Raw genomic sequence first — 12,549 nt, 5'->3', positions numbered from 1 at the left:
TGGACGAATCGCGGCAGCCAACTGCACACAGAGGCGTCCCGCAAACAGTTGCGGATTGAGTGACCAAATTATTATTATTTTGTTAACTTATTTTGGAGAGGTTATTATCCCCCGGAAAAGCAATCTGCCAATTGACTAACAACCGGGTTCCTACGTACTGCTAGGTAAACAGAGAGTCGCAGCTGGCAGACCAGCAAGCAACACAATACACAAACACAGCTTTTTCCCAGTCGTTGTTGGGTTTTATTGGCTCGGATGCCACTTACCTTCTCTGTCGCCGCGGGAACAGTGTTCACGACAACGCTCAGTGACTCAGTTGGCTTTTTCAGTCTCTGCTTTGGCCTCTCCCTGTCTTTCCGACTCTGTGAGAGCAGAGAATGTGAAAGGGTTAGCTGTGTTGATTGGTGCTTACGTACCACCAGGGCTCCTGCTCGTGATGGCTTCCTCGGAAGTCCTGCCGACAGGTCTGTGGACCTGCCCCCAACCCACCTGTGCTGCCCCCCTCCGCCATGCACATTCAAACACCTTCCCAATACTCGCACTCAACACAAATGATCCAAGGAACCATCCTCCAGCAGAAGAAAGGTGGAGTGAAACACATTGAGGAGAGATAGAGAGAGAGAGAGAGAGAGAAAAACTAAGCCTGGCTCAATTAGAGCACTCTCTCCTCCATTTCAGAAAGTTGTGAGTTCAAGCTCCACTTTGAGCTCACAGTCGAGACTTACACTCCAGTGCAATGCCGGGGGGAGCATTGAATCCCAGTCTGTGATTGTTCTGGCGGACGTCGAAAAATCTCGCAGATCTATTGGAAAAAGGAAGGGAGTTCCTATCTGACGCCTTGGAGAAAAATTGGTCTTCACTTCATGGCGTGGAGTCCTGTAGCTTAGCAGTTAGAGCACTCGCCTCACAAGCGAGAGGACATGGCAGGGTGAAACATAGGGCAAGTTTTCTTACTCCACATGCCTCTGTTTACCTAGCAGCAAGTGAGGAACCCTGTTGTTAGTCGATTGGCGGATCGCTTTTCTGGGGGTAATAATTCAAGCTAAATAAAAATAATTTGGTCACCTCAATCCACTACTGTTTGTGAGGCACTGCTGTGCGCAATTGGCTGCGGCTTTTCACCCATACAATGTACAATCAATTCACTTTACAGTCTATTCGGTGAAGCACTTTGAGACGTCTTAAAGACGTGATAAGGCACTGTAAGAAATGCAATCATTATTATTATTATGGCTGTTTGTGGGACGCTGTGCCCAAATTGCCTGCTGCGTTCGCCGGCAAAACACACAGTCACTTCACATCGACTCCCGTGAAGCGCTTCGACGCATCCTGCCAACGTGAAAGGGGCTGGATCAAATGCAAGGATTCTGGTTACTTATTGTCAAAAAAAAGGAAATCCAACAAACAACCCTTACTGTGACAGGGTTTGGGCCTGGAAAGGGTTAAGTCCGTCTCCAGGCTAACCTATCTGTTTGACCCGCCACTTGCAGGCCAGAATAAATCACCCACGGGGGCCCTCTCTGTAGCTGTCAGATTGGAGTAAACCGAGGAGAGCACTGCTCCACCTACTCCTACGGGCTAATGTTAAACCTCACTCCTGCCCGTCTCAGAGAGTATCAGACTGCACCCTGTCCCTGGCTACACAAGCGAGCCTTTGTCTGCCACGCTCAGGCCCGAATCTCCCATTTCCACCGCAGCCCCAGTCTGAGGCCTGCTTTCACGTGTAGAGAAGACAATTTGAAAGCCGTTGGTGTCTTTAAGGCTGGATCGTGACTTATTAACACTGCAGCCCCACAATTCACATTCAAATAAGCCCTGCATTTTGACGCAGCGTCTACCGGCCCTAAAACGTCTCAAAGCGTTTACCATCGAGTCTCTGTAACTGTGTATTTGGAGGCGAACAGGGCAGACAATTTTGCACACAGTCACGTGCCACAAACAGCCGTGAAGTGAATTGTGTTATCGAGATAATGAGCACTCTGATGTTCTCATTTACCAAGGCGACGGGTCCCAGCCCTGGAAATCTTTCCAAATGTCATGTGGGGGTCTTAACTAAAGAAACGTCTAAAATGTAAGCTGCGAATTCCACGGATGTGTAAAGGCAGACACTTCACTCCGCTCTGCAATCCCACCGCCCAACCCCCAACCTTCGAAGGTTGTGCACTTGAGCCCTACATTGGGGAACTTGGAACTCATGATCTAGGCTGATGGACCAGTGCAGTGCTGGGGGGAGCACCGCATTGCCAGAGGGGATGGGACATAAACTAAAGTTCCCACGTGCGCCTGTTCAGGTAGATGTTACAGTTCCCCAACACTATTAGAAAAGAGAGGGGAGTTTGGCGGCCAAAAATTATCCTCCAGATAAAATCACTCATTCACTTACTGGGTTGCTTGTTATGGGAGATTGGAACATGTCAAAACCAGAACAAAGGAGGATCAAGACCCTTCAACATGGTTTCTATGCTGTCTGCTTCCGTTCTGAGATTTGCCAATTGCATGGCATTGGGGCGGAGGGCAGCACAGAACACCAATTGACAACATAGTGGTGAGTGGTCTTATGGTCTCCAATTACATTGCTCGGCATCACTGGGAAACCTCTGACCACTAGCCGGTCAACTTCTGTGTCAAAAGAACAGCCCTTGGACCTCCTCCCGTGGATGCTGAGCCTGTGACGCAGGATGACTGTCAGGTTGGAGATGTCGGTATGCCTCGTGCTGCAACAACTGGCATTTATAGAGCGCCCTTCATGCAGGATAGTGCCCAGAGCACGTGACAGTGGCAGAGCACAACACTGAGCCAGGAGGGAGCTATAAATGAACATACCAAGGTCCTCCACCACACTTGCTGACTGTGAAGCCTGGGACTGACTGTGTGAGGGCTAACAGCACGGACCCAACGATCGACAACGTGGCTGAGGACTTTCTTGCTTCTGCAGCTGAGCTCGCAAGGAAGTTGAAGCCACAGCCTGCAAGACATTCAACCCTGAAATGGGACCTGTCATGGTAACCGAAAAGGGAAGGAGCACTAAGAGGCAAAAGCAGAGGCCTTTAAAGTGGTTTTGGAAGCTTTCTCGGAGCCAGCTGAACTGTCTCCAAGGTGACATGCTTGGCAACGGAATATCGGAATGGAGCTAATCCTCTGCCAGGCAGGTCCGCAGTATTGCAAGGCAATACTGATGACACCCCAGCCAGCCTGGTTCAACAGCAAGACATGGAAGGGCAGACCAGTCATTGACTGGGCGTCATCCCTCTCAGCTCCTGTTAACTCTGCAAGCCAAGTCCTAACGGGTAGGGTGGTCCGAGCTGGACAAGCAGTGGGAAAGTTTGCCGGACAGCAATGTCAATGGTTAGACTCTAGCAGTTACCCCAACGCAAACTCTGGGATCCCCAAGCCTCGGCTCTTGCCAACCTGTGCCTAATACTTTCCGGAATTAGGTACGCAGGACACCTGGGCGAGTGTGCATTGCATTCCAATAAATATCTCAGGAAACTCCACGTTTAGGTGGGATGCATGGAATTCTCGGTTTGGTTTGGATACTCTTAAGCACAGTTTTAGGTTTTCACTCACATCAGCCATCTGGCTGACCAAAACAAAAATGGTTGGAGCTCTCCAATTCCTACCCTAACGGATCAGCGAGCCCCACGCAAACCGAGAGCTAGGATACAGCCTTCTTCTGTACAGAACATTCCTGCGTACCTCGAAGTCCTAGATGTCCTATTGTAGCACGTTTTCCCACAGAGAGAAACAACAACAGCTTGTTGTTGTATAGCGTCCTTCATGGGGGGTGGGAGGAGAGTGAGCGATAGCCATAGGCCCGTTCAAACGAAAAGGGGATGGGAGGGTGCATACAATGATGGGGAGGGGAATAAAACATGCCGTTTGGGATAGGAGGGAAAAGGAAGAGGGGGACGCCCGATGTAAGATAAGCACAGTGTTAACCCTATTCTGGCTGACCAGGATGCCTGTCCAAGTCACCGGTGGTTGGAACCACGGACCAGGCTTTGCTCGGCGGATCAACAGGTCAGAGTTTCACAAAAGAGGGATTTCATTCAAACTGAATGCAGACAAACTAGACCGGCCAGTTTTTACATCACATTGTACGCACCAGCCCTGAAGCCCAACTAAGGTGCGTGCAATGGTGCGGTTTAACCATTTAAGTGCCGAAGTGCAAGTGCGTTTCTTTTTAAAAAATGGCTTGTTCAGTCCACAGCACTTTTGCCTCTGGGGGTCAGGTGTGTGGGTTCAAACCCCATGGGGGCGTGTTCACCCACAAAACACACACTCCTGTAGCTCAGTGGTTAGAGCACTTGCCTCGCAAGCAAGAGGACCTGGGTTCGATTCCCGGACCGTGAGAAACATTGGGCAAGTTTCTTTACTCAACATGTCTTTGTTTACCCAGCAGTAAGTAGGAACCCGGATGTTAGTCAATTTTCTGGGGGTAATAATCTCTTCAAACATAAATAAATAATAATATGATCACCAAATCCACAACTGTCTGTGGGACACTGCTGTGCACAATTGGCTGCCGCATTTCACCCATAAAATAAACAGTCAATTCACTTTACAGTATTTTCTTTGAGCTGAAGGTTTCAGGCTTGAAGCTCAAATTCAGTGCTAGAGGGCGCACTGATTGTTGGTGGTGCCGACCTTCAGTTAAGCTGAGGTCCTGTCTGCCTGTTCAGATGGACTTTAAAGATCCCATGGCACTATTCGAAAAGAGAAGCGAGTTTCTCCCTGGCCTCGCCAATAAATCCACTAAATAAAATTGGTCAGTCACTCCATGGGTGTCTGTGGGGCACTGCGATGCGCGACTGGCTGCTGCCATCACACCCAAGGTACACACTCCACTTTACAGTAAACCCGAGAAGCGCTTTGAGATGACTCGATAACGTGATAAGGCGCTATATCAAATGCAAGGATTCACTTCATGGACCTTTGTCGTACATTGCTTTTGCCTACAAATAGTCCCTGGAGAGATTTTACAATAATTACTGCAAAATACTTTGAGACATTGATGTTACAAGCGCAATATCAAATGCAAGGACAATTAATCTTTTTTATATTCTTAAATTAAAATGGCATCGCTGAGTTTTAAACACACAGACACAAATGGGCAAACCAAAACAAAAGCAGTTATCAGCATTACGTTAACTAATAATCCTTGCATTTGGCACATCCTTTCACATCAGGAGACATCTCAAAGCGTTTCATAGGATTTACTATACAGTGCAGAGATTGTGTATTTTGTAGGTGAAGCAGCTGCCAATTTGCACAGCAACGTCTGACAAACAGCCATGGAGTGAGTGACCAATTTTATCCGGGGGGATTGTTGGCCAGGACACTGGGAAAGAGAAACTCCCTTCTCATTTCAAATAGTACCGTGAGATCTTTAACATCCACCTGAACAGGCACAGACAGGATCTCAGTTGAATGCCTCATCGTTTAATGAAGGCCGGATTAGTGCCTGACGTGGAGTAGAGAAGCTTTCTCCATAATCAAAATATTTCTAAACAAATGTCCTTTGAGGCGACTGATCAATTGGCTCACCATTTGCCTGGAGAAGCAATGAGCATGGCCACAAACACCCAGTCACACAACACAAACATTTTTTCAGGGAAAGTTCAGAGCCAAGGTTCGCCGCGTTTATAACAGAGATAAGATTGATATCTCAAAGCACTCACACAAGGGAGGGTTGTGCAATGAAGTGTCAGTTTGATTCGTTGATAATCTCTCCTTTCCTGCAAATGTTTGACTCCACCTTCCACTCAAAACTAGTTCTTAATACTTAACACTTCTTTGCATTTCTTACAACGCCTTTCACGTCAAGAGCACGTCTCAAAAAGCTTCACTAAGTATATCATACTGTGATGTGACTGTGTATTTTGTAGGCAAATGTGACAGCCAATTTTGCTCACAGCAACATCCCACAAACAGCCATGAAGTTAGTAACCATTTTACTTGGGGGAGGAGGAGTGTTGGCCAGAACACTCCTCTTTTCAAGTAATACGATAGAACCTTTAACATCCACCTGAATAGGTACAGATGGGACGTTAACATCTTATCCAAAGAATAGCACCTGTGTCAATGCAGTACACCCACAGTACTCCTCATTGGAGTGTCAGCCTGGACTGTGAGCTCAAAATCCTGAGGTTTGAATCTATTAAACAAAAAGGCACCTTCAAAGAGTAATTACTCTCTGCCTTGCGCTGGGGCAGACTCCACAAACTCCAATTTCCTCTGGCTACCTTACCTTCCCGTTAGTCATGTGCATGAGTCCCAACAGGGAATGTCGGCAGGATATTCAACGGTGGGAGCGGACTGTGCACTCGCAAGCCTGGATTCACCGGCCAGCCTCAAGCAGGAGGAACCATATCACAGGAACAGTCAATACTTTCAGTAAAGGTGTGGCAACACTTCTCCACCCACCCCTCACAAACACACCACATCCTTAACTTGCTCCAAACTCAAACTGCGAGGGGGAGGGCACAACCTGCACAGTGGATGACTGTATACAGTGGAGCTGGTGAGCTGCGGTGTGGATTGATCCCCGGAGACCCATCAATGGGGGTAATTGACTGGCATTGGGATCGGCTCACACTCCCACGAGAGCTGTTCTATAACAAAACAGCAACCAGCAGCAGCCAAAGTAGTTTGCATCAATACACAACACTCCCACCCCCCCCACCCCTTGCCACCTTTCCTCCCCCCACCCCCAACCCTCTGCTCCTTGTAAATCCACAGATAGTCCAAGCACAATCGCAGGGGATTCTTCTTTTCCAAAACACAGTATGTGGCACACCTGTTACAGTAAGAAAGAGTAGTAATAATACTAATCCTTGCATTTGATATAGCACCTTATCACGTCATCGAGACGTCTCAAAGCATTCACAGGATGTCACTGTAAAGTGGACGGGCTGTGTACTTTGTGGACATGACGCGTGCTCAACCTCGTCTGTGGCTACCTGAAGAACCGGAAGAAATTAGATTGAGAGTGCCAGTCAGTTTTCACAGAGCATGGTATCCACTAACAGCTGTGAAGTGAACGACCGATCTATTTATCGGGAGGTTTGTTGGACGGGATATCGGGTCACGGGACAACTGTTCGAATAGCATTTGTCTTTAATGATTTTAATGTCCACCTGATCAGGCGCAGATGAGAGCGCGGTTTAATGTCTCGCCCGAAGAACAGAACCTCCAACAATGCAGGACTCCCTCCAGCGATGTATTGGAGCGACAATCTCTTACTGGCTTCCTCACGAATGGTCGTCAGACACAGGGACACACACACACACAGGCAGACAGACGCACACACACACACAGACATACACAGGGGCAAACACCCACAGTCAGACGCACCCATGGACTGACCCACACACGCACGCAAATGCAGAGATAGGTGGCTGGATCGATTGGTGCTTCTGACAACTGAGGAACCACAGTGACATCAGCAGGAACCTGATTACCTGGAAATTACCCATTTTGGTTTCCCGCACATCGGTCGGTGTTTTGCAATGTCGACCGGTGCCAACACACACAATTGGCTGCTGCCTTTCGCCACAAAATATACAGTCAACATACTTTATATTCTGTGAAGCACTTAGAGATGTCTGAATGACGTGATAAGGCACTGTATCAAATGCAAGGCTTATTATTATCATGAGAGCCTTTCACAAACGGTGTTATACAGTGTGCATTTATCCAGTGCCTTTCACAGCTCCGCACCCTACCTTATTCACCTCACCGCTGGCTCCGTGCCCCCCCCCACCACCACCCCTCTCCCCCCGGCATTGTGCCCCTGCTCACCCCCATCCAGCTCTGTCCTCCCCACCCTGGCTGTCCCCAACCCCCCGCCACAAACACACACGACCTCTGACTCTGTTCCCCGCAAACCCCTGCTCTGTTTTCCTCCCCAACCAACCCCTGCCTCTGTCTGCCCCAACACCATGCCCGCTTCCCGCCCTACCCACACCCACACACTCTGGCTGTTTCCCCCCCACACGACCTCTGGCTCTGTTGCCCCCCTCCCCAAGCCCCCAGCTCTGGCTCTCTCTCTCTCGCCCTCTCCCTCCCTCCCCAAACACACACACTTTAATCCTTGGCTCCATTGCCTCTGTCGCTCTCTCTCTCACACACACACACACAGACACATCTTAAAAAGCACTTACGACATATTACGTGCCGCTATCAGGTAACTTGGGCACAATGTGGTGGGGGTGGTTTCCAATTCTACACTAAGTACAAAGTAACCTGGTCTGCACTGTTCATTCGCACTGTACTGAAACCATGTCAAAGGCAGGAAAAGGGCTTGTCTGGGGTTTTTTTTTGGGGGGGGGACAGTGATCAGCAGGAACAGGGGTCAAAAACAGCCCCCCCCCCAAAAAAAAAGCCAGAGACTGCCAAGAGACTCCAGCAGAGAAGAAAGTCTCTATCTTTCTTTCCTTCCTTCCCACCCACTCAATCCCTGAGCATTAAAACCTCGATAGAACCACAGAGAGAGAAAGAGAGAGAGAGAAAACACTGTAAACACTTTTTTTTTTACCTTGAATAGTTTGGGAACAGTGGCAGAAACATCCAGTGGCGCTTTCCACCCCCTCTCCCCCTCTCTCTCTCTCTCACACGTACTCTCTCAGTCCCTTTAAACAACTCTTCTTCCTGTCTGTGAGTCGAGCTGTTTAAAGGGGGGAGTGGGGGGGGTTTAAACAGCTGCTGTGCCAATACTACTGCCACTCCCGGAGCAAAGCAGAGCAGAGTCGGGGAGATTAGCGAATAGGCGGAATGAGGAGTCACAGTCACAGGGCTCTGTGAAAACACACACCTTCAGCCGGAGCTCACACACAGCACAGGCTGTGCAACCACAGGGGGGACAGAGAGAGAGAGAGAGAGAGAGACACCACAACAGCAGATCCCCCGCGTGTTAATTTCACGTTGCCATTGAAGATGTTCGCCCACAAATATACAGTCAATTCACTTTACAGTGTGTTCTGTGAAGCGCTTTGGGACATCCTCCCGACGTGAAAAGCGCTATATCAAATGCAAGGATTATTATTATTATTATTATTAAGATGCAACAAGTCCTCTGTACTCACTCCCCCCTTCTCTCTCCCTCCGTCCCCTGAGACTGTAAACTTTACTATCTCTCTCTCTCTTCCCCACCCAAAAAAAACCCATTGCAAACCAGATGAACTTGCCTGTGCCCATTGCACAGGGTGTGACTGGCTGGAAGCCACATTGCAATGTCCTCCAGGGGACTTCATTCACTTGGGTAGCATTTGTGTTTTGCAGACTGGGCTTTTCATTTCAGTTTCCTGGACGTTCATTAATTAGGCAATCTCTTCCTGGCTTCCTCACCAAGGGCTGGACAGACAGACACAGCGACAGACAGACAGACAGACACACACACACAGACAGAGAGTGACACACACACACAGACTGTGGCAGACACACACGTCCCTCGCTGTACAGAGCTAGACTTCTCCCTCTCTCCCACCCCCCCATTGCTCTGGCTCCCAAGTTTAGGAAAATGGTGTGGTGGTGGGAGGAGGAGGAGGAGGAGGAGGGAAGCAGTAAGTGGGAACAGCACATAATTTAACTATTTACACACAAACTACAGAACACAGCTCACCTCTCAAGAGTATCACATGAATAAGCAGCCCAACTCCCTCCCTCCCTCCCTCCCTCCCTCACACACAGGGAAGCAGTCAGTCAGCTGGCTCAGCGTTTTTGCACAATCCACTGTAACTGTGTCTCGGGGTCAGGGAATCCTCCCACGCAGCTCCTGTTAACCCTCCAAGCCCGAGCCCTCACAGGTAGGGTGGTCCCTGCTGACCGACAACGATTCGCATTTATACAGCGCCCTTCACCCGGGGCAGAGTCCCGGAGCGCTTCCAAGCAGCGGGAAAGCTTGCGGGACAGCGGAAATCAATGGCAAGCTATGTGGTTTTAGCAGATCAGACTCCAGCGGGTACCCCAACCCATTTATAGAGCGCCTTTCACGTCAGGAGGACGAAAGACCCCAGACCTTGGCTCAGCGGCAGGGAGCAGAGTGTCCGAGTTACAGGGCTCCCCGGATGAAGGTCTGCGCAAAGCCAAGTCCAGGCATTTGAAGGGACTTCGGCCCCGGGACATCACCCAGTGAAACACATTCATTCCCGACCTGTAGTCAGTGCGACACCAATGCACTGTGTCCCCCAGCACTTTGGGACGTCCTCCCAATGTGAAAGTTGCTGTACAAATGTAATGTTGTTGTTGTGTGTGGGAGGGAGGTTAGCACTTCATACATTCCTGTCCATCTATTCACCTTCCCCCACTTCCTTGTTTAAAGCTGTATTATCGCACTAACTCCCCTTCACTCCCTCCCTCCCTCACACACACACAAACTTTCACAATGGCTCCCGCATTTCGCCCACAAAATACACAGTCAATTCACTTTACAATATATTCTGTGAAGAGTTTTGGGACGTCTCAACAACATTATAAGGCGCTATATCAAATGCAAGGATTATTATTATTATATCAAATGGAAGGATTATTATTACTAACACCAAACACCCTCCCCTCCCCCACACACACTACCCTTGACAGCAAATGCCTATGAAGTGGTCGACTATATTGAATGTCAGGATTATAATAAAAATTTTTGCGCTGGATACAGCACCTTTCACATCGGGAGGTTGTTCCCAAAAGGATTTACTGTGAAGTGGAGTGACTGTATTTATGTGGGCAAATGCGGCAGCCAGTTTGCACACAGCAATGTCCCACAAATAGTCATGAAGTGAATGATCAATTTGGGAGGATTATTGGCCAGGACACCGAGAGAAATTCCCTTCTCTTTTCAAATCGTCCCATGGGATCTTTAACCGCCACCTGAACAGGCAAAGGCGACATTGGTTTAACTTCTCATCTGAATTCAACTACCCCCAGCACTGCATTGGAGTGTACGAGGATGACCGAAGGTAAGGTCAAAAAGGAAGGTTTTGAGATGGGCCTTGAAGGAGGCAAGGGAGGGGATGAGGTGAAGGTATTCCAGGTTGGGGTTCCAGAGGGTGGGAACAGAAAGGCTGAAGGCCCGACTGCCGATGATGGAGCGGGCAGGGCAAAGGAGGTGGAGCAGGTCACTGCCCTCTGAGCGGAGGGAGCAGGCAGATTGTTAAGGTTTTAGTAGGTCAAGAGGTAGGGAGGAGCGAGGACTTGGAGGGCTTTAAAAGTTAGCAACTCCATCGCTGGAACTATAATCAACATAGCGTTCGTCAAAGGGCATTAGAACTGTGTTTGCCTGTAGCTGGTGAGACAACAAAATCCTCCCCTTCCCAGGTCATTGAGACCAAGTGTAGAGTTCCTCCTAGGGTCACCCCAAGTGAGGTCAGCCAGCTCAGCACGGAGGGGCTCGGATTAAATTAACAATGGATCTTGGCTCTCGCATCTACTAAAGCACTGGATTGGATTACTGTCTGTCACTGATATAGGGCTCCAGTTAGTGACTGACGCATAATACAGTTTTGGAACAAGGATTGTCGCTCTCTGCACATCTAGCTTGGGACGTCCTGTGGACAGAGATAAAGCTCGCACTGTACGTGGGGTCAGGAACCCATCCAGAGGAAGAATGGGTCTCTAAGAGGGCTCAATCAACTGAATCCAACTGGTGTCAACTTGGCTCAGGTGGCAGCATTCTCGCCTGTGAGTCAAAGGATGTGGGTTCACTTTCAGTTTAGCATTGTCGAAGACACCATTCCTTTGAATGACGCATTAAACCGAGGTCCTGTCTGTACGTGTTCGGATAGACCTTAAAAAGCCCTACAGCATCTTTGGTAAAAAGAAGGGAAATAACCCCCAGACAATTCTGCCATTCACGTCATGGCTCTTTGTGGGATCTCACTGTACGCAAAATGACTGTTGCATTTGCCTGTAACAACTGTCACTGAATTTGACAGTTAATTCTCTGTGAAGCTCTTTGAGATGTTTCTGTTTCAGAGGCACTGTATTAAATGGAAGGAATATTCATCTCTCAAGTGAATGATGGAGCCTTCCACTGAACCTGGGAATGTCTCCAGCCTGTGACAAATGAGTTCATAATAATCCATTGACGTCATTGAGACATCTCAAAGTGCTTCACAGAATATAGTATGAAGTGAATTGACTGTGTTTTGTGGGTGAAACTCGACAGTTAATTGTGCACAGCAGTGTCCCACAAACAATCGTGGATTGAGTAATTTTTTAAATTTAGTGAGGGAGTCACAAGGGATAATTGACTGAGGTTCTGGGGCGGAGTGGGGGGGGAACCTAATAAAGATTTCCAGTGCAGATTGCTACCCTGTTCCCCTTACTAGAAGGTGCATACCTGTGGGTCAGCTGGGTGAGGGTAGGCTTGGGTATAGCTGCCAATGACCCATAGGGGAACACTGGTTGATTTGCACCCTCCCAATGTTGGGGGAAAGGAAAAGAGGAGGTGGGGGAAACGTGGGGGGCCAAAATCCCATCTGGTTTACTATATATCAATGAGTGAGTGGGTGAGTAGAGAAGAGGAGGGAGATAAAGCATAAAGTAGGGCACAGA

At 48.8% G+C, this 12,549-nt stretch overlaps 1 protein-coding gene across 3 annotated transcripts in view; it reads right to left on the bottom strand.

The window, feature by feature from the left end:
* The window catches only part of LOC103185694 (MLLT6, PHD finger containing), a 55,717-nt gene that overhangs the window by 22,165 nt on the left and 21,003 nt on the right, over positions 1 to 12,549 (bottom strand). For all 3 annotated transcript variants that reach the window (XM_042343209.1, XM_042343210.1, XM_042343211.1), the window contains one exon: positions 267 to 362. In XM_042343209.1, the coding sequence (XP_042199143.1) occupies positions 267 to 362 (96 nt within the window). The remainder of the gene's footprint in view (positions 1 to 266; positions 363 to 12,549) is intronic.

The sequence above is a fragment of the Callorhinchus milii genome, unplaced genomic scaffold (genome assembly GCF_018977255.1).
Source record: "Callorhinchus milii isolate IMCB2004 unplaced genomic scaffold, IMCB_Cmil_1.0 Scaffold23, whole genome shotgun sequence".
Classification (NCBI taxonomy): Eukaryota; Metazoa; Chordata; class Chondrichthyes; order Chimaeriformes; family Callorhinchidae; genus Callorhinchus; species Callorhinchus milii.
This window is presented reverse-complemented; position numbering and strand designations above follow the sequence as displayed.